The sequence below is a fragment of the Heptranchias perlo genome, chromosome 5, assembly GCF_035084215.1.
Source record: "Heptranchias perlo isolate sHepPer1 chromosome 5, sHepPer1.hap1, whole genome shotgun sequence".
In the NCBI taxonomy this organism is placed as follows: domain Eukaryota; kingdom Metazoa; phylum Chordata; class Chondrichthyes; order Hexanchiformes; family Hexanchidae; genus Heptranchias; species Heptranchias perlo.
The window spans coordinates 68,870,237-68,893,832 of record NC_090329.1 but is presented as its reverse complement, the minus strand read 5'-3'; the positions used below and the strand labels follow the sequence as shown (position 1 = coordinate 68,893,832).

The window sequence follows — 23,596 nt, the reverse complement described above, 5'->3', positions numbered from 1 at the left end:
TGAAGAAAGTTGGATATAAATTTAATTGCATCACTTCATTACTGCACAATGGACCATCTCAAATCCTGGACAGAGTAACTTAAGACATTCTTCAAGACGTTGATTCTTGTCCATGCACAAGGGATAACATTTATTGCTTACAATTTCCAATGTTTTCTATTCTCCCCAAAGCCTTTCCACCATCTACAAGGCACAAGTCAGGAGTGTGATGGAATACTCTCCACTTGCTTGGATGATTGCAGCTCCAACAACACTCAAGAAGCTCGAACCATCCAAGATAAAGCAGCCCGCTTGATTGGCACCCCATCCACCACCCTAAACATTCACTCCCTTCACCACCGGCGCACTGTGGCTGCAGTGTGTACCATCCACAGGATGCACTGCAGCAACTCGCCAAGGCTTCTTCGACAGCACCTCCCAAACCCGCGACCTCTACTACCTAGAAGGACAAGAGCAGCAGGCACATGGGAACAACATCACCTGCACATTCCCCTCCAAGTCACACACCACCCTGACTTGGAAATATATCGCTGTTCCTTCATCGTTGCTGGGTCAAAATCCTGGAACTCCCTTCCTAACAGCACTGTGGGAGAACCGTCACCACACGGACTGCAGTGGTTCAAGAAGGCGGCTCACCACCACCTTCTCAAGGGCAATTAGGGATGGGCAATAAATGCCGGCCTCGCCAGCGACGCCCACATCCCATGAACGAATAAAAAAAATATAAATAAAAGCCCTTCACCTAGCATGTTTCTGCCTTGTCATGTCTTTCGAAGGTGTCACACAGAAAGGGTCAAACTTCAGGGCATCACAGAACAAAGCACCATACATCCATAGGGTAAAAAAGTGATTGGCCAAAATAATTATTTGTTATCTGTTAAGTACCTGACTAACAATGAATGAAAAAGTAGCTTAATGCACCAATGATGAATGCATAATCAGTAGAAAGTTGAGCAATCAAATTCTTCCTTTTTTCATATTTAGAATTCAGGAATTAGAAAGTAGCATAAAACTAATAAACCAAATTGTTCAAATAACTTCCTCACACAGTTTCCATCTGCCATTTTTCTGTATAGCTATAATTAAAATTTACAACATAACATTACCAAATTATACAATTTTAAAAGAAAATCAATAAATTTACTGATAAATGTAGTTATTTATTGTTGGAAATACCTGTAAACAAATTCCTGCGCGTAGGTCTGTCCTTTCTTGACACTGAACTTGAATTGACAATTTCACCTGAGCCTGGGTGTTGACAATTTCTAACTGCTGTTGTCAAATTTTATGTGCGTGAGAGCTGCATTGTGGGAATAGGGGGACTGGCAAGAGGTGTCACGGGATCCAGCAGGACTCGAAAGGGGATTTTGGAGCACTGGGGGCAGAGTTTGGCATTATTCAGATATTGTGGGATCTGGCATTATTCAGAATTTAGCAGCCTTGTGAGGGAGGGGGGACCAGGAGAATGGGATACAAACATGCAATTGGTTCCTTTCAGATCATCAGACACGCCCCCCCCCCCCCCCCCTCCCACCACGTTCCCACCCATCATCCTCCTGTCCTGACCCTTCTGTAACCCCTTTTACACTCTCTTATTCCTGCACACCACTTTGCCTTTAAGTATTTTTGGATAAATTATCCTACTCCTGCACTCCCACCACACATTGAGACCAAATATAGGGAAATTGCACACCTCAGCCTGTGATTTTCCGTCCAATAAAATTTAGAGTGTCCATTGATACCACTGTGTCAGTCATTGAGTTGGAGGCGGGGTGGGACTTATGGCAGGACTCTCAGCAAACAGTCTATTTTACAGCAAAGTATATTTACTCAGCAAACAGTCTATTTAAGCAGTGCACTACAGCAAACAGTCCACAGAGTCTATTTAAAAAGAGTCTCTACAAACTACAGAAAATGGAACTAGTGACCAAAACTACAGCAATGTCTCCCAATAAAAGCAGGGTGATTTCTTCAGCAAAATACGGAGGGTGGAGGGTAGTTACATAATACAAATTGACTATTTCTCCAGCAAAATGCAGTGAGTGGAGGATAGTTACATGCAAATTATGTGCGTGAAATCAATCCCAGTCACTTACAGCAGTGCAGCCTTATTGACGGGGGAATTACCCATCTCCATTCTGGCCCGGAATAGTGGTGTCACTATATGTAGTCCTAAATTTATTGCATTCCTGGCATGCATAGAGGTGGAAAATTTACCCTTTAGTGCATAATTAATGAGCTTGCCAATTTGTGTAGTCTTTAACGAACACAGATTTCCATCAACAGATTATACCACAGAACTTTCAAATCTTCATCATTTAAACAATTTACAAGTTTTTATATTAAAGAAATTCCTTGAGCCTCAAAGAAGAAGAGTAATTTTTAAATGACGTTTCTAAGGAAATAAATAAGCAAGTGACTAAAAAGGAATTCCACACTTGACAAGCAATCTCTGAATATTCTTTTCCAAACTTCAACGAAGAAACCACAATTGCAGGTGGCTAATCACAGATGTCTATGAACAGTTCAGAACATAAAAGCACAATTGTTAATTATCTTAAATAAATATAATCTCTTGCTTGAAATAAGTCTTTGAGAATTCAGTCTCTATTTTGTTAAGTCTTTTGGAAACAGCAAAGAAACTCTCAAAGCCTCACAGGATGAGGGGCCATTAATTCACACTGGTACACAGATTCCATGCTGGGAAATTCTGCAAAATGCACATCCTCAAAATGCATACATGCGGTCGAAATCTCTTTCCAAATGCTGTGAAGTAAAAATATATAGTTTTAACCCAGGTTTATGAGCCAGGCTGACCACTCATAGAAAAAAAAATAATGAAGGTATTGAAAGAAATAAAAACAAGACTATTTGGTGGGTAAATTTGTTATTATTGTGAAATATGTAATTTTTTGTTTTTATTTGACTTTATTTCAGTTCTTGAACAAAAAATTTTGAAAAAGCATTTTGAATGATTTGATTGGTTTATCAACAAACCGTGATGGTGAAATGTTTACATGTTAAATAGAGTTTTCAATATATAAATATTTACAGTAATATAAAGATTTGATAGAAATTTTCAAAATCATAAAGGGTTTAGATAAAGTAAATAAAGAGAAATTGTTCCCATTGGTGGAAGGGTCGAGAACCAGAGGACTCAGATTTAAGGTGATTGGCAAGAGAACTAAAGGCAACATAAGGAAAAACTTTTTTACGTAGCGAGTAGTTATGATCTGGAACGTGCTGCCGGAAAGTGTGGTGGAAGCAGATTCAATCATGGCTTTCAAAAAGGAATTGGATAAGTAGTTGAAGGGAAAATATTTGCGGTGTTACGGGCAAGAGCGGGGGAATGGGACTAACTGGATTGCTCTTACAAAGAGCCGGCAAGGGCTCGATGGGCTGAATGGCCTCCATCTGTGCTTTAACCATTCTATGATTGTATGATTCTATTTCCATTATAAATTTTTACATATAGATTTTTAATGTTCAATATTAGCATTAAAAGTGTGATTGAAGCAAGACACATGAAGTATGATTTGTGGACAGGAAGTGCATTCTATATAGAAGATTGTTAATGATATATAGACATAACTAGAAAAAAAGGGAAGATTTTATTATGTAAATTACTAAGAATTAAAGATCTTGGAGAGGCAAAAACAAAGTTATTTGCATCTTAAGCAAGTTTTATAAAGTGGTGGGTAAATAGTGGTACAATTATACTATGAGTCTGGTACCTTTCAATATAAATGGGGTATGTAATATTTTTACCTCGAGTCAGCCATGTGGTATATTGTTTCAACAAACTTGCTGTATTACAGTGATGGGCGAACCACTGGTCAGCCTTTGGCTACAGTGGAACCCAAGGCAATTGCAAAAACTGCACTGCAACCTCTGAGCTTTGCTGATGGGATGAAAAGGTGATATGAGAACTGTGAAGTAAAGCCATAGGGTGCAAAGCATCATATTTCAGAGAAAGGAGGTGACAGAGTTTTTTTTCAGAGCATTACAGCCCTCATCACTTAAAACATCCATGTTTAAAATGGGCAGTCTCGTGTATCGACCAAAAAGCAATAACCTTTATCATTTGCATTAACGACAATTTCAAAGTTGCCAGTTATAGCATCTTAAGTGCTCTGTTTACTTTGGGCCGAAACAGCTGTGTTTACTCACTATTTCCATTTCATTCCACTTGATGTTTCTGAAATTCAAATGCTAAACATCAGAAGTTGAATTAAGTGTTTTCTTCAAGGCACAGTATTTTTGCCATTTGCCTGCACTCAAATGATTACATTTTGCCACATGCATTAAACCTCCCTTTAGAATTGCATAATATTGACCAGGAGGTTCTCAGTGTATTGGATTTTAGATGAAATGATGCAAGAGACCAGTCACTGGACATCTGCACTACTGGTAAACCGCGTTTGCATGAATGTCCCCGCTATAAGTGGTGAGGACTGTACTAGGATTTTCTCTAACCAGTACATATTACAGTTACATGCTAGTTTATTAGCCACAGTATATGGTAACATTTTAGTTTCAAGATGGATCTTTGAGTCGCTATAAACCAAATGAATTCATTTGCAGGATATTACTACAAGGCGTTGTGTGCCAGATATTTGTGTGACAATTTTTAGGTTAACATTTGTCAATTAACTTGCACTATATGCAGTTTTTGAATGCTACTTTTTTGATCTCAGACTACACTGCAATCTTAGTGTTGGCTCACATCCGCAGTCAAAATGCCCATTATTAGTGATCAACAATAAAGCTGTATTGCATAATAATGTAAGCTAAAATTACCAAACAATTGTTACTAAAAATCAGAAATACGTCAGTGAACACTGGAAGTCTATTTGGGGTAGTCGTAGAATGAGTCATTTGATGTGGAAAAACATTAACTACAGCCTTGCATCAGAATTTCTCACATGTTAGTGATTATGCTACACACCTTTTTGATTTTTTGTGAAAACGATCCTGTATAGAAACATGTTGAAATGTAAGTTTAAAGTTATTCTAACAAACACCATCTGCAAAGTAGATTCAGTATTTTTTAAAAAGAAAACTGAGTAAAACTACTTTAAAACTACATTTACTAATATATAAATATTACTGGGAGTTTGATACTAAATTACCTATGAATATTTTATAGGTGTTCCAGATTGCATATGTGATAATAAAGGCAGCCAATTCTCCACGCCCTGGAAATTGGATTTTAGAGCGTTCAACTGATGGAATAACATACAAACCATGGCAATACTATGCTATAACAGATACAGAATGTCTTACTCGCTACAACATTGTGCCTCGAAAAGGCAACCCAACGTATACAGCAGATGATGAAATTATTTGTACCTCATTCTACTCAAAAATCCATCCTCTGGAAAATGGTGAGGTAAGGCTGGAAATTAACATAATTTACAAATCACTTACTTTTATAAAGTTATCATGGGAACATGTTGTCATTTGGGCTAATGTGAGGGACATAGGTGTGTTCAATCTTTTTGTTGAGTTTCAAGTCAGGTTGTTAGTCACATATTGAAACACAGTACTGATGTTGCTTGTATTGTAATCAACATTATATAAAATATTGTAATTAAAGGTAAATGTAAACAAAATGGATTAAGAGTACTGCAGGTACTGACTTGCACGGAACATTGCACATGTGCAGTATGGCCTGGTGTCACCAATTGGTGTGCCAAATAATTTTTATCTGGAGTTACGTGTTGTGTTGAATAAAAATATTACACTCAAATCACAGGTGAAGGGAGGGAAAGTACAACATAAAGATTGAAAAATAGCTGCTGCAGGAAAACTTAGGACACATAGGGCATGATTTTTACCTGGAGCTGGGTAGAGAGTTGTGGGGAAGATTTTCGGATGCGAAACCCAGAAGTAAAGTTGGCAGGTCGGAATGTGTGACCGCGACCTAATTGAATGGTTACAATTTTATTTCCAGGTTTCACGCCCGGCTGCTAGCCTGATTGAAAGGCTGAATGTATGTCAGGTTGGAAAGCAGCCGGGGAGAGATCAGTGTCCTCTGAGGTTGGATGGGGGAGGTCGGGGAGAGATCAGTGTCCTCGGGGGGTGGGGGCGATTGCGGTTGTTTGCGGGGGAGGGGTGGTGAGATGTTGGCCATCGAGGGGTTCTCAGTGATTGGATGGGGTGGTAAGCTTGTTGGGCCCGGAGAAAGCATTCCTGCTCCTCCTGGCCCACAAGTATTGCAATAAAAGCACCTACCAGATGAATCGGTCCTTCTTACCTCCTTTTACCTGGTGAGATTCATGAGCCCTGGGAAAGCCATTCTGGAGGTGTTAAATTTAAAGATTAGATAATTTCATTTAAAAAAAGATGCTAGTTAATGTCTTACCAGCACTAATTGGGGACACGACTCAGCCAGTACATTCCTCGCACACATCCAAACGCGTTAAACCCGGAAGTGGGCGTGTTGGAGCCGGGTTGTGGTTGCGACTCTAAAAACTACTATTTTCACCTTCCACCTGACTCCAACCAATCGTTCTTGGAGGTTAAAATTCCTCCCCATAGACCTTGAAAATCCACAGGGGGCTTCATCCCAACGTAAGTGCCAGGATGTGCCCACCTGCATACTCCACCGCTTACCCTCTTGATATTCATGAGGTCAAGGGGTGGGGCCAAGAGAAGCCATTTTTTTGAAGCCTTGTGCAGTGCACCCCGACTACAACAACTTGCATTTATACAGTGCCTTTAATGTTGTAAAACATCCCAAGGCAATTCACAAGAGTGTTATCAAACAAAATTTGACACCGAGCCACATAAGGAGATATTACAACTGGTGATCAAAAGCTTGGTCAAAGAGGTAGGTTTCATGGAGCATTTTAAAGGAGGAAAGGGAGATAGAGAGGTGGAGAGGTTTAGGGAGGGAATTCCAGAGCTTAGGGCCTAGGCAGCTGAAGGCACTACCGCCAATGGTGGAGTGATTAAAATCGGGATGCGCAAGAGGCAAGAATTGGAGCAGCGCAGAGATCTTGGAGGGTTTAGGACTGGAGGTGGTTACAGAGATAGGGAGGGGCGAGGCCATGGAGGGATTTGAAAACAAGAATGAGAATTTTAAAATTGAGGCGTTTCCGGACCAGTAGCCAATGTAGGTCAGCGAGCACAGGAATGATGGGAGAATGGGACTTGGTGCGAGTTAGGATACGGGAAGCAGAGTTTTGGATGAGTTCAAGTTTATGGACGGTGGAAGATGGGAGGCCAGCCAGGATAGCATTGGTTTAGTTGAGTCTGGAGGTGACAAAGGCGAGGATGAGGGTTCCAGCAGCAGATGAGCTGAGGCAGGGCAGAGACAGGCGATGTTACGGAGGTGGAAGTAGGCGGTCTTGGTGATGGAGCAGATATGTGGTCGGAAGCTTATCTCAGGGTCAGAAAGGTTGCCAAGGTTGTGAACGGTCTGGTTCAGCCTCAGACAGTGGCCAGGTAGAGGGATGGAGTCGGTGGCTAAGGAACGCGTTTGTGGCGGGGACCAAAGACAATGGCTTCGGTCTTCCCAATATTTAGTTGGAGGAAATTTTTGTTCATCCAGTACTGGATGTCAGACAAGCAGTGTGACAAATGAGAGACAGTGGAGGGGTCGAGGGAAGTGGTGAGATAGAGCAGAAGAGGCCACGTACCATGGTATAAGTGGAATGCTGGGACCGTTGTAAGAAACTAATAGAGACTGCACCCCCGGCTACTTTTGTAAAGGAGCCACTTCTAAGTTTTTAAAAAATGTTGGTCCTCCTCTTGGATGTGCAGGCATCAAAACTGGGCTGGGCCACCAGGTGGACCCCACTTCCTGCCTGACCACACGTTAGGTCCCAACTAGCGGCTGGAAATGGGAACTCAAGTCTTCTGGAATCCTCACCCCTTCTGCGTCACTGGCCTTGTAAGGGGCAGATGGAGGCTCAGCCCCTTACAAGGAAATGATATCCCTTGCAAGTTCAGGACCCAGTGTATTCTGGCCTTGGCCAGATTTGGTGGCCATACTGGTGGACTCCTGAGTATTTTTGAGGTCTTGTTGAGTACAATGCTGGCAGAACGCAGTTGTGACAGTTATTGGATTGGTGTAATTCTATGTATTTAATATTTTAATAGAGTATCCACATCATGAAAAAGGTGCAAAAGAGTTATGAAGAAAAGTGTAAAAATAAGAAGTTGTAACTCATGAACTGTAAACATGAGATACTTTTCTGGGTCTGTGCCTGGGCGCACTGGACAGCCTGGTGCACAGCGAACACTGGAAAATTGGATGGTTTACAGCGCACACGTGCAAAGTAACACGCCCGATTTTATATGAGACTCACTGCACCCTGACAATCTATTGCGTCTGGACGTAGACCCAGGAAAATTAGCTCCCGTAAAATTTTTAACACCTCCTTGACAGTCACATGAAAGGCCATTGTGGGAGTCTTTTCTGTGACAGCACAGTCCGCTCAGGTAGATGAGGATGAACAAGGGTGTCCATGCTCATATGTAATGATCTCTTCTTCTAGCTGTTGTGAAGGATTTCAAAATGGCCAGATTTATTGCATTTCTGCCACAATCCTAAAATATCAATAATTCCTTGCAGCCTCATACCATTTCCCTTTGAAAATTGGTCTGACAGGAAGATATATTAGAAAGCTGATCTGTGATGTTTTTGATCACCAAATATATGAGCTTTCACCATTATATAAGTGTTGTTGTGAAGGGGAAAAAAATGTTTTCACTGCTGCTCCCTCATTCTCTTGATCAGGAAGCAGTGCTAAGAACAGACATTTCCAAACTTCCCCTCCTGCCACATTCAAAAAGGCAAACCTAGTGGCATTAGAAATAGAAGCACAAATTGAAACAGAGTGGCAAATTCAAGCAGGCTACGAGCTCATCCTGAGCAAGACAATCAGTTGCTCTTCAGCTTCCCCTAAGTTGCCACTTATGAATATGGTAATCAACCAGCTGTGTTGGCTGCATAACTGCCAGATATTGAATAACCTTATGAAAACAACATCTGGAAGCATATTATGTTGACATAGTGGTCGTAATATGAAAATGTCTATAGAACAGAGGAAACAAAGACAAATGCAAATGGATCAAATCCTTCATTTTGTAAATTAGAGCTATTTCTGGTTGCTCACATTATACTGGAAAATATTTACTTTAAAATTAACTCCGTTGTTCAATATACGTGAAAGAGGTACTCCAAGTAAATAATGTCTCCAGTTCCAGACATGTAATTACTTCAACCATCTGTGAACCACTGTGCAATGGTTTATGTATTAAAGAGCTGTTACTATGACACAATGGTCCAATGTGATTTGTAAATTAATATTTTGAAAAATACCAGTTATACAGAATTTAATATGTCAAACATTTCTGTGGTGTAGGATGAAATATGGCCAAAATTTCTTTTAAGTATTGATTGCTTTGCACAATTATTTAAATAGTTAGATTTCAACAAATGCTACATTACAGTTTTTACTGTAATGTTCTAATTTAGCAACTTCATTATATTAATAGCTATTTAGAGAATAAAGGACATGTTTGTAAACATTTGATAGATGTGAATGTCTCAGAACATTTGTGAACAAAAAGTTGAGTATTTACTTATGAATATTAAGATGCTCTTATTTTATGTTCAGATTCATACTTCTCTTATTAATGGAAGACCTAGTGCAGAAGATCCATCCTCAACTTTACTGGAGTTCACTTCAACTCGCTACATTCGTCTGACGCTTGAGAGAATTAGGACACTTAATGCTGATCTTATGACATTAGCATACCATGATGCAAAGGATATTGACCCTATTGTTACCAGAAGGGTGAGATTTTTTTGACAAGACTGACCTTTTATAAAAATTCAATGCAAATTTTGAGTCATATTGCATTCAATAATTTATCTGTCATAGACTCTCTTTTTGATTGAGCACTAAATGCTTTAAAATCCTTTGGCTTTATGAAATCTCACATAAAAATAATGTTTAATTAAACTTTGCTTCTGTTTTATTAAACACGCTAGTCATTCTATATCTTAATTTGTGAGTTTATTTTTGTTAACATAAGTTATGGATAATGAACAAAATGCAGCCATTCCACTCTCATAGCATTTTTATACTTAAGTTATCAGTTTGAGACCACTACCTGTGTAAAGCGATACAAAGCCAGCAGACTTGAATGATGCTGCTGGTTCCAAATCACTGTTTGGATAGGCAAAGTTTAAAAGGTTATTTTTGAGGACACGGTATGATAGTATAGTGGTTATGGTACCACACTAACAATCCAGAGGTTGAGTTTACATCCTACCACAACAAGTTGTGAAACTTAGTTCAAAGAATCTGGTAATGTGTGGGCTAGCACCAGAAAATGACCAATGCTGGATTTGTTGTAAAAACCCAACTGATTCATGAATGTCCTGCCACCCATATCTGGCCTGCATGTGACTCTTATTGCCTCCAGGACAACTTGGGATGGGCAAGAAATACTGCCTTGCCAGTATTGCCCATATCCTAAGAACACATTTTTAAAAATCTGATTGAAATTATACTACAACTGGTGCAAAGTTAAAATAATGTGAAATGTTGTTTTGTTGATATGATAACAGGGCTATATGATTGGTAAAAATCTACATATAGTCATGTATGATACAAATAAAAGATAATTATTTGACTAAAACTATTTTAAATTGTACTTTTTCACATCTCTTATAGTACACAAAAATAATTGCACCAATGGTAATTGCACAAGTTTTGTTGCACAAGAAGTAACGTTGATATGATTCTTGAAACACCAATAAAAATTTCATTTTTTTTAATGTTGATCAGTTGGGACAGGGAGAAATTGTTAGTTCAGAATTATAATGATAATAGCTATAGTATCAAACATTTAAATACCAAAGTGCAAAATCAGATCCCAATATAAATGGTTATTGGTAATAGAAATATCACAATATAAATGTTTATTGATATTAGAAAGACATCTCATCAACACCAAATAGTAGCATGAGGTAGTGCTAATCAGTTTTTTTTTCATTGCTAACAGCCAGGAGTATTTGGGGATGGCATTTGTAATAGTGTTTCAAGCACTGTATCCAGGGCCTGGCTCCCCCTCCCTTCCTACATTCTAAAATGTGTTTTATTTTACTCAACTGAACATGATTTAATATAGAATGAAACCCGCCAGCATTTGAACCTAGGATCCTCTGATCCTCTTAAAAAAAAAATCTGCCTATTATGTTTGAGATTCTCATTTCCATGGTAAAATCCAGAGTAAGTACTGTAGAACAATATTATACTCTTATTGAAATTTTTAATTCTTGTCATTTTTCCCTTTTAGTATTACTACTCTCTGAAAGACATTTCTGTTGGTGGGATGTGCATCTGCTATGGACATGCAAGTGCTTGCCCTCTTGATTTAGTAACCAATGTACGTATATTCCTTCATCATAATTGCTTTTAGAAGTAACTATTAGAAAATTGCCATGCACTTCTTGGTCAGAAAGATACAGCCTACAAATGTGAGTAAAGCCCCTTTATGGTGGACCAGCCAAAGGCATACTTAACTCACACACCTCCCCTAACTAGTATGCACCCTCTCCTCCAAACAACCCATCAGAAGGAGGGCTGAGTGAGAATAGAAGGCAAGATCTGCAATCTAACATTCTAGGGTCATAGTTTTCTTCATGCATAAAATAATGTAAGCATTATCTTAAAAGTTGTAGATCATCTCATGAAAACTGAAAAAAGTTTTTATTGGACTCATTATTTTACTATTCATATAATCAATGTGCAGTTTTTATGTTATAATTATTTTGAATATTGTAAATTGGAGCAAGTTCTTAGTTGTTTATGCATTAAAAGAATTTTCCAAGCTGTTGAGGCCCTGTTTGTGGCTAAGTGAATACTACCTAGTCTGTCTGAATATAACAAGATACAGGATGAATTTGTTGAAACGAGATACTTCAATATTCATCATAGACATAACAAAAGCATTGAGCAGGAAGTGGGTATAATTACATTTTATACAAAGCAACAAGCATTGGTTGTGGCAGTGAAATAATTGAGGTTCCTATTTAAGTTAACAAATAGATCTAGTCTATTTCATTTGAATGTGTTCTGTTCATCTGGCAGACATTTAGCTGCGAATGTGAACACAATACCTGTGGAGAAAGTTGTGATCGTTGCTGCCCTGGATTCCATCAGAAACCATGGGAAGCTGGAACCTTTTACATCAGCAATTTATGTGAACGTAAGTAAATGAACAAACAGATCGTTCTGCAAATGGATATTTATCATCTGCAAAAAGTCTGTCACATTCACATAAATATAACATTTGATCTGAGGTTTGGTGAAAACTATATGAATAACAAAGTTAATTTATTGTTGATTAATCCTCCTACATATTCTGTCAACAGTATTGTTTATTCTGCATTAGAATAAAACTGCTGTACTTATTGTACATGCTATACCAAATCAAGTTATCAAAAGAGACATAAGTCACATGCCTACTATTTATTATTATTCTAAAATGGCAGACTACTTGTTTTAGAAGTGCTGTTGCACAATGTTCATTTAAAAAAGTATGATTTGATAACCCAAAAGTATAAATCCTTCCACGTGTAGGTGACATGGTGAGTTTCTGGTCTCAGCTGATGTGAGCTTCTCCACACAAAAGGGGGAGAATGGCTGTATTAATAGCCTTCCTAGTAGCTGGTTCAGGTGGTTTCTGGTGATCTGCAAACAAGACTATAGCTAGTTTTGTTACCTGCGAAAAATGTGGTGTATGCAGAGCTCACAATTAACAGGAAAGTAAATAACAACAAAAAATAAAATAGCATCACATACATGTCTATATATATATATATTAGAAGCCTTGCATCTAGCACATATCTCTTGTTTATTACACTTATTTCCTGTCATCACACTTTTTCTGTTACTCTTTTGCCATCATACTTTTGTCATCAACACTTTCCCTATTCTACTTTGTTGATTGACTCAAAGTAAAAAAAGCAGCAAATTGGAATTCAAGAGGTAGGGAATGTACAAATCCAAAATAAGGAAAGCAGGTAGAAAACTACTGGTGAGAAATTACTAAGGAGTTATGAAAATAACCAATCCCGAGTGATCACTCAGGAGAATCAATCACTCAAAATGCTTTAAAAAATAAATTTGTTGCCCATTTTGTTTCTCAGTGACTGAAATTTCTAATGTCCAAAATAAGGTTTTAAACAAAACAAAAACATAAAATAATAGCATTGCAAAAAACTTGGATTAAATATATAAATTGAGTTATCTTTTACAGTTTAGAGGCCTTCATTAAGGTTTATACTTAAAATGTTCATTGTCTTCCAAAAGCTTCAACTTAGACTTGATATGTTTGTCCAAAGCTGTGACTCAGTTAGCTGAAAGCAGATCCTGAAGGCTCAGCATGTACAGTGTGCACAATTTCCTAGAATGGATCAGTAGCAAGTAATGGAATTTTTCTTTTAGTCTCTAACAAAATTATTTTGGTTGTTTACCAAACAACGATTTGTGTGTTTTTGAAATTATTTGAATGCAGACTGGACTATTAATCTTCACAAGTTTTCATCTAAATAACAACTTCATTTTTTACTGCAGAAAGCATATTAAACTGAGAAATAGAAATAGAGAGCAAGCAAGACAGAGTGAGAGTAAGACAGTTTTTTTTGGCATCCTAATTCAAGATTGTTTTAAACAAATAAGTTGAATTTTGGAAACTTCTTTGGCAAGCAGGCTCAGATTAACATTATAGTAAAAAAATATAAACATTCTCATTAGTGTCAGCTGTGAAACAGACTGGAACAGATTGGCAGATAGACAGAGATAGAGAGGGGCAGACAGAGAGAAAATCAGACATGCTTACCAGACACAGAGAGAAAAAGACACAGCAGGGGTGATTTTTATCTCATTACTCAAAGCAGGGTGGTAGTGGAAAATAAAACATCTGTGCCTCCAGCCTAATACTGCTGCTTTTACAACTGGCCTGATTTTACAGGGGACATTAGCCCTGGTGACTAAAGCTCCCACCTGAAACAGGTGTGAGCCTCATGAATAAATTCAAATTGGGTCAAGTAACATCATTTCGATGCCAATGCCATTTTCCGACTTCATCATCTGACTGATACCACTTCCTGCTCCCGCGCACCAACCATGGATGGTACAAGTTCTGAGGCAGCCATTTCAAACACTATTTGAAGGACTGCTCAGCTGTATAGAGCTTTTGGAGACAATTTTCTTGAGTAACTTGGAGACAAAAGCTATCTCCTGCACAATTGGCTTGTAACTCCTCTTTGTAATGAAGCCAAGCTTGGATTCCTATCAGATCCATGGGTCAACTACAGCCTTATCGAGTGGAATATTGAAGTCCTCAAGCAACTATTGAGATGCCTGCACAGATCTGGTGATTTCCTATAACACAGCCCACAGAGAATTCCCCATGTGATTGTGATGAGCTATATTCTGCATAATTTTAGCCCGCATATAGGACAACATATGAAGTCATATTTGGAGGAGGATTTTCACAAGAACATAAGAAATAGAAGCCGGAGTAGGCCATAGGCCCCTCGAGCCTGCTGTGCCATTCAATAAAATCATGGCTGATCTTCGACCTCCTCCAGTTTTCCGCCGGATTCCCATAATCCTTGATTCCCTTAGAGTCCAAAAATCTATCGATTTCAGCCTTGAATATACTCAATGACTCAGCATCCACTGCCCTCTAGGGTACAGAATGCCAAAGATTCACAACTTTCTGAGTGAAGAAATTTCTCCGCATCTCAGTCCTAAATGGTCAACCCCTTACCCTGAGACTATGCCCCTTAGTTCTAGACTCTCCAGCCAGGGGAAACAGCCTCTCAGCATCTACCCTGTGAAGCCCTCCCAGAATCTTATATGTTTCAATGAGATCACCTCTCATTCTTCTAAACTCCAGAGAGTATAGGCCCATTCTACTCAATCTCTCCTCATAGGACAACCTGCTCATCCCAGGGATCAATCTAATGAACCTTCATTGCAACGCCTCTAAGGCAAGTATGTCCTTCCTTAGGTAAGGAAACCAAAACTGTACACAGTACTCCAGGTGTGGTCTCACTAAAGCCCTATACAATTGAGGAAGACTTCCTTACTCTTGTACTCCAACCCCCTTGCAATAAAGGCCAACATACCATTTGCCTTCCTAATTGCATGCTGTACCTGCATGTTAACTTTCTGTGATTCTTGCACTAGGACACCCAAATCCTTTTGATCACCGACATTTAATAGTTTCTCACCATTTAAAAAATGTTCTGTTTTTCCCCACATTATACTCCATCTGCTGCCTTCTTGCCCACTCACTTAACCTGCCTATACCCTTTTGCAGACTCTTTGTTTCCTCCTAACAGCTTACTTTCCCACCTAGCTTTGTATCGTCAGCAAACTTGGATACATTACACTCAGTCCCTTCATCTAAGTCATTAATATAAATTGTAAATAGCTGAGGCCCCAGCACTGATCTTTGTGGCACCCCACTAGTTAAAGCCTGCCAACCTGAAAATGACCTGTTTATTCCTACTCTCTGTTTTCTGTCCATTAACCAATCCTCTATCCATGCTAATATATTACCCCTAACCCTACGAGCCCTTATCTTGTGCAACAACCTTTTGTGTGGCACCTTATCTTTTGAAAATCCTTTTGAAAATCCAAATATACTACATCCACTGGTTCCCCTTTATCTGCCCTGCTAGTTATAGCCTCAAAAAACTCTAATAGATTTGTCAAACACAATTTCCCTTTCATAAAACCATGTTAACTCTGTCTAATCATACTATAATTTTCTAAATGCCCCGATATCACATCCTTAATAACAGATCCCAGCATTTTCCCAACTACTGAAGTCAGGCTAACTGGCCTGTTGTTCCCTGTTTTCTCTCTCCCTCCTTTCTTGAATAGCAAGATTACATTTGGTTCAGTCTGATGAAGGAGAGGACTCTAATGACAGTAGAGGTTGAAGAAGCAGGGGGAGCTGCACACCTGCCTGTAGCCAGAGCTCTTCGGGTGGGGTGAAAAAATGGCTCCCGATGCGCTATCACCCGTTTTGAGCTACCACCCCAGATGAATTTCACCCCCGATAAATTTAGTTGTGACAGGAAGGCGTGATAGTCAAATGTGAAAGAAATCACATGTTGGAAATAGCTTGACAGGGGACGTAATTAAGTGTTACTTAAAAGGAAGCATGTGCATATGCAATACTTTATGTTGAAATACATGCTATAATTAAAAGGTTCAACAATAACTAGAAACCAAAGACTAATTTATGGATCGTACCTTGAATACTGTATACATTTCTGGTGATCGAGACACAAGACATTCAAATGCTGGAGGCAGTGCAGAAACGAGCCATGAGGCTGATCCGTAGTGTTAAAGATCTAAGTTGTAAGGAAAAACTTCAGAAACTTGGGCTTTTCAGCCGACAAAGGAGGTATTTGAGAACTGATCTTATAGAAGTATATAAGATAGTAAAGGTATTGGAAAAGGTAAATCCAGAATACTTCAATAAGTTACATTTTGAGAATAGGACAAGGAGACACAGTGTCAAACTGGTAAAAAGTAAATTTAGAACTGGTATCAGGAAAACCTTTTTTATATTAAGAGTGCTCAACACATGGAATAGACTTCTAGATTGAGTAGTGGAATCATTTAAGAAATAATTGGATACTGTATTGGCTTCAGGCTTTTTCTAGATGGATGAATTAAGATGAGTCAAATGGCCTTTATCATTTTTAACTGTCTTGTAATATTGGGAATGAAATGTATATATTTTTTAGATTTTTGTTAGATTCTCTTTCACAATTACTTAGATGGGTGAGTTTCAGTCTTAATAAGGTCATATGCTGAACAGAGGAACATTTTTCTCAAGATGGAGGGAAGGAACACCAGAAGATGAGTTATCTTATGCTACCCTTCTGCAGATCCAAGTGACTGGGCCAATAGCACTCTTAGCAAAGCCCTGAGAACAGGTAGTCTTTCTGCTCTCTCAGTGCGTGAATAGTGCTTTGTGTAAAAGGACCGAATGACCCAAGAGAAAATAAACTTACAAAAATGAGGAAGGAAAATTATATTTAATAATAACATCTCACTTGAATGAGGCTGTATAGCCATTTTTAAGTGGAATGTTGTGCCTTTTTTGGCCTTATCACAGCAACCTTTCTCATTGCAGAATGTAATTGCCATGGAAAAGCTAGAGATTGCTACTATGACCAGAATGTAGCAAACAGGAGCCAGAGTTTAAACATAAAGGGAGAGTACATTGGTGGTGGTGTGTGTATTGAATGTGCTAACAATACAACTGGGATAAATTGTGAGACCTGCATTGATGAATACTTCAGACCTGAATGGGTATGTAAAGAATTAACTTTTTCTGATGTTTGATTTCCCTTAATTTTGGTCATTCCTACACAGATAATGGTTGAAGATGTATTATGAAGACTTTTGGCCCAGAATGATATATTCATAAGTGCAACGCCTACAAATACTATACAAAACTGATAAGGAACCAGATAGAACTAATCATCCATTTGTGACCATCTTTCATTTTTTATAATAAAAATGGGTATAGACACTGAAAAATAATTGTGTGCAAAGTGTTTGAAATTAGTAACACTAGATGAATTGTAATGGAGAAGAAAGATAGCCCATTTATTGTAACAGAATTTCTTATTTAGAATCTGAACTGTCAGTTATATTTTTCAGAAAATAAGAGTAGCATATTTCTTTTACATGTATGTATTTTATATCTCAACAAAAATTTGGGACTGGGTTAGAAATTTTTAAAATTTATTTTAATTTTTCTCTATTTTTAAATTAGAGGTAACATTTGCACGGCCTTGTGTCCATCTAAAGGGCCTTGCATGCTTCCAGTGCATATCATGAAATCATGGGTACGCCTCTCACAATTTTCTGTCCTTTTAAATCAATGGGCAGCGATGCGAGGCTATGCAAAGTTTACCCATCTAAGTTGATGATCCGAAAATTCCACTCCTCCCCCTCCCCCCTCCTCCCTCCCCCCCCCTTATACGCCAGGTGCTAGTTAGGGACAGAGCACCCGAAGTTGACCTGAACCTGGATTTGTAGTACTAGGTTAATAGTATGGCCCCAACAGCTCTGGCATAGGTTTGCTCCATGAGAGGCGGTTGAACCCAGTACTGGAGGTGGAAAGTCAGCCCTTTGGGAAGTGAAGACTGTGCAGGCACTGCTGCTTGGTCAACTGAAGATATGGGCATGTTTGCCTGGATACTCTGGTGTCAGATACCAGTAGGTGGGTGCCTTACAGCTGAGGTACATCCTGGCATCCCTCCATTGTTCTTTCAACAAAAATAACACAGTAAAAGGGTTTGAACTGAACTTTTAAATGCAAACTTACTTTTGACTTCAAAATAGTACCTAGCAATCCTGGACATTCATTTTATAATGATCAGAAATGGACAGGCACTTCTCTCAGCCACTGAAAATGACAGCAGAAAATAGGGCAGCATAAAAGTGGGAGCGGATATGGTGGAACAGGTATCCACCCCATTTTCCGTCACTGCCCATCTGAGTAGCAGCACAAAATCAGGTGGTCACGGGCAGAGATGCCAGGCTGTCGTGTCTTCCATTCTATCCAAGAGGATCTGGGATGAAATGTGCCAGCTGCCAACACCCACCCATTGCAAGCACATAAAACTAGCTCCAAAGTCTGTTTTTCAACGAATTGGGTGTGGAGTTTGGCACTTGTTCACAGCATAGGAAGAATTAATTTTATTTACTAAAATACATTATAATGCACTGTAATACAAAGGAGAAATCATGACATTACATAATATTTTATAGAAAAATGAATGTACACTTCATTTTTTGTAAATTCTGTGTTCACATTTTTTTCCAGATTTCCCCTTACGAACCAAATCCATGTAGACCTTGCTGGTGTAATCTAATTGGGTCTTTGCATAATAAATGTATTAAGGATGTCAAACAAATCGAAAGAGGTAATGTGCTTACCAAACATATATCATGTTTCTGCCATGTAACTATGTAGAGTGTTTGGCTTTTTATTACAGTGAGTTCTCATTATCATTCTAGGCCTGCACCCTGGGTCCTGCCACTGCAAGGCTGGTTATGGTGGAGATAAATGTGACAAATGTGCAATTGGTTTCACTGGTTATCCTAATTGCATTCGCTGTAGCTGTTTTATTGATGGAAGCTTGAATGTTGATCCATGCATTGGGCCATGCATTTGCAAGGTAGCAACCTGTTCATAGCTAAAGTTACCACTTTAGCCCAGGGAATTTGTAAACTAAGAGGGGAAAAACACACATTGTTAGTTTATTTCATCAACAATATGTTTTTCTTTCTTCAATTAAACCTGATAAAAGTATGGACGATTAGCTATATCATTCAGTGTTGAATATTCATAAATTGTAAGGATTTAGGGAATGATAAATTGAACAGGACGATATTTTCACCCTGGACAACTTAAAAGAAAATCATTCATTTAAGAGACTCAATTGATTATTCCGGTGGTTCTGTGGGTACATAGAATTACAGGGAATGTACAGCACAGAAACAGGTCATTCGGCCCATCAGGTCCATGCTGGTGTTTACGTTCCACACGAGCCTCCTCCCTCCCTACTTCATGTAACCCTATCAGCATATTCTTCTATTCTTTTCTCCCTCATGTGTTTGTCCAGTTTCCCTTTAAATGCATCTATGCTAGTCACCTCAAATACTCATTGTTGCAGTGAGCTCCACATTCTAACCATCCTCTGGGTAAAGAAGTTTCTCCTGAATTCCCAATTGGATTTATTAATGACTATCTCAAATTTATGGTCCCTAGTTCTGGTCTCCCTTGCAAGTGGAAACATCTTCTCTACTTCTACCTTATCAGACATTTACTGCACATGTGGCAATCTGGGACGGTCTCGCTGTCCAGAAACCCCATATCACAGTCCCGAAACACGGTCTGTACTGTCATTTCTAGTTTTTATTTATTTAATCAGTAGTTTATTTCTAGGACTAACAGAATCACTTGAGATCTAGATTATATGGAATCATAGAATGGTTACAGTCGAGAAGGAGGCCATTTGGCCCATTGAGCCCATGCTGGCTCTTTGTAAGAGCAATTCAGTTAGTCCCATTCCCCTGCTTTTTCCCCATAGCCCTGCAAATTTTTTCCCTTCAACTATTTATCCAATTCCTTTTTGAAAGCCACAATTGAATCCGCTTCCACCACCCTTTAAGGCAGCACATTCCACATCATAACTACTCGCTGCATAAAAAAGTGTTTCCTCATGTCGCCTTTGGTTTTTTTGTCAATCGCCTTAAATTTGTGACCTCTGGTTCTTGACCCTTCTGCCAATGGGAACAGTTTCTCTTTACTTACTTCATCTAAACTCTTCACAATTTTGAACACTTCTATCAGATCTCCTCTTAACCTTCTCTGCTCGAAGGAGAACAACCCCAGCTTCTCCAGTGTCTCCACGTAACTTAAGTCCTTCATCTCTGGAATCATTGTAGTAAACCTTTTCTGTACCCTCTATAAGGTCTTCACATTCTTCCTGAAGTCTGGTGCCCAGAATATTCCAGTTGTGGCCCAACAAATGTTTTATAAAGGTTCAACTTAACTTTCTTGCTTTTGTACTCTATGCCTCTATTTATAAAGCCGAGGTTCCCATATGCTTTTTTAACCACTTTCTCAACCTGTCCTGCCACCTTCAAAGATTTGTGCGCATATATCCCCAGTTCTCTCTGTTCCTGCTCCCCTTTTAGAATTGTATCATTTACTTTATATTGCCTCTCCTCATTCTTCCTGCCAAAATGTATCACTTAGCACTGTTACATTTCATCTGCTATGCGTCCGCCCATTCCACCAGCCTATCTATGTCCTCTTGAAGTCTATTACTACCCTCCTCACTGTTTACTACACTTACAAGTTCTGTGTCATCTGCAAATTTTGAAATTGTACCCAAGTCCAAATAATTAATATATATCAAAAAAAAAATTGGTCCTAGTACCGACCCCTGGGTAACACCACCACCTTCCTCCAGTCCAAAAAACAACCGTTCACCACTAGTCTCTGTTTCCTGTCACTTAGCCAATTCGTATCCATGCTGTCACTGTCCCTTTTATTCCATGGGCTTCAATTTTGCTGACAAGCCTATTATGTGGCACTTTATTAAACACCTTTTGAAAGTCCATATATAAAACATTGCCCTCATTAACCGTCTCTGTTGCCTCATCAAAAAACTCAATCAAGTTAGTTAAACACGATTTCCTTTAACAAATCCATCCTGGCTTTCCTTTATTAACCCACACTTGTCCAAGTGACTCTTAATTTTGTCCCAGATTATAATTTCTAAAAGCTTCCCCACCATCGAGGTTAAACTGACTGGCCTGTCGTTGCCGGGTTTATCCTTACACCCTTTTTTAAACATAAATGTAACATTTGCAATTCTTTAGTCGTCTGGCAACACCCCCATATCTAAGGAGGATTGGAAGATTATGGCTAGCACCTCTGCAATTTTCACTCTTACTTTCCTCAGTAACCTAGGATGCATCCCCACCATCACAGAAGCCAGTCTTCAGCCAATTCGATTCACTCCACGTGGTATCAAGAAACGGCTGAGTGCACTGGATATAGCAAAGGCTATGGGCCCCGACAACATCCCGGCTGTAGTGCTGAAGACCTTGTGCTCCAGAACTAGCCGCGCCTCTAGCCAAACTGTTCGAGTACAGCTACAACACTGGCATCGACTCGACAATGTGGAAAATTGCCCAGGTATGTCCTGTCCACAAAAAGCAGGACAAATCCAATCCAGCCAATTACCGCCCCATCAGTCTACTCTCAATCATCAGCAAAGTGATGGAAGGTGTCGTCGACAGTGCTATCAGGCACTTACTCACCAATAACCTGCTCACCGATGCTCAGTTTGGGTTCCGCCAGGACCACTCAGCTCCAGACCTCATTACAGCCTTGGTCCAAACATGGACAAAAGAGCTGAATTCCAGAGGTGAGGTGCCCTTGACATCAAGGCAGCATTTGACCGAGTGTGGCACCAAGGAGCCCTAGTAAAATTGAAGTCAATGGGAATCAGGGGGAAAACTCTCCAGTGGCTGGAGTCATACCGAACACAAAGGAAGATGGTAGTGGTTGTTGGAGGCCAATCATCTCAGCCCCAGGACATTGCTGCAGGAGTTCCTCAGGGCAGTGTCCTAGGCCCAACCATCTTCAGCTGCTTCATCAATGACCTTCCCTCCATCATAAGGTCAGAAATGGGGATGTTCACTGATGATTGCACAGTGTTCAGTTCCATTTGCAACCCCTCAAATAATGAAGCAGTGCGAGCCCGCATGCAGCAAGACCTGGACAACATCCAGGCTTGGGCTGATAAGTGGCAAGTAAAATTCGCGCCAGACAAGTGCCAGGCAATGACCATGTCCAACAAGAGAGAGTCTAACCATCTCCCCTTGACATTCAATAGCATTACCATCGCCATCCCCCACCATCATCATCCTGGGGGTCACCATTGACCAGAAACTTAACTGGACCAGCCATATAAATACTGTGGCTACGAGAGCAGGTCAGAGGCTGGATATTCTGCGGCGAGTGACTCACTTCCTGACTCCCCAAAGCCTTTCCACCATCTACAAGGCACAAGTCAGGAGTGTGATGGAATACTCTCCACTTGCCTGGATAAGTGCAGCTCCAACAACACTCAAGAAGCTCGACAGTATCCAAGACAAAGCAGCCTGCTTGATTGGCACCCCATCCACCACCCTAAACATTCACTCCCTTCACCACTGGCGCACTGTGGCTGCAGTGTGTACCATCTACAGGATGCACTGCAGCAACTCGCCAAGGCTTCTTCGACAGCACCTCCCAAACCCGCGACCTCTACCACCTAGAAGGACAAGAGCAGCAGGCATATGGGAACAACACCACCTGCATGTTCCCCTCCAAGTCACACACCATCCCGACTTGGAAATATATCGCCGTTCCATCATTGTCGTTGGGTCAAAATCCTGGAACTCCCTTCCTAACAGCACTGTGGGAGAACCTTCACCACACGGACTGCAGTGGTTCAAGAAGGCGGCTCACCACCACCTTCTCAAGGGCAATTAGGAATGGGCAATAAATGCCAGCCTCGCCAGTGACGCCCACATCCCATGAACAAATAAAAAAAAATCCCATCCGGAGTGAGTGTCTTATCTACTTGAAGTATAGCCAGTCTTCCTAATACTTGCTTTTTATCAATTTTTAGCCCATCCAGTATCTGAACTATCTCCTCTTTTTCCTTGGTAAAGACAGATGCAAAGTACTCATTTAATACCTCAGCCATGCACTCTGCCTCCTTGCATCGATCTCCATTTTGGTCCCTAATTGGCCCCACCCCTCCTCTTACTACCCGTTTACTAGTTATATGCCTTTGGAGACTTTTGGATTCCCTTTTATGTTAGCTGCCAGTCTATTCTCATACTCTCTCTTTGCCCCTCTTATTTCCTTTATCACTTCTCCTCTGTACTTTCTATATTCAGCCTGGTTCTCACTTGTATTATCAACCTGACATCTGTCATACGGCCCCTTT

General features: G+C 39.8%; 1 protein-coding gene across 7 annotated transcripts in view; it reads left to right on the top strand.

Moving 5' to 3' along the window:
• lama2 (laminin, alpha 2) overlaps positions 1-23,596 on the top strand; it is a 378,441-nt gene that overhangs the window by 115,435 nt on the left and 239,410 nt on the right. For all 7 annotated transcript variants that reach the window (XM_067984560.1, XM_067984559.1, XM_067984558.1 and 4 more), the window contains exons 4-10: positions 5,150-5,392; positions 9,633-9,812; positions 11,323-11,412; positions 12,117-12,234; positions 17,197-17,375; positions 18,901-19,000; positions 19,095-19,255. In XM_067984560.1, coding sequence (XP_067840661.1) covers positions 5,150-5,392; positions 9,633-9,812; positions 11,323-11,412; positions 12,117-12,234; positions 17,197-17,375; positions 18,901-19,000; positions 19,095-19,255 — 1,071 coding nt within the window. The remainder of the gene's footprint in view (positions 1-5,149; positions 5,393-9,632; positions 9,813-11,322; positions 11,413-12,116; positions 12,235-17,196; positions 17,376-18,900; positions 19,001-19,094; positions 19,256-23,596) is intronic.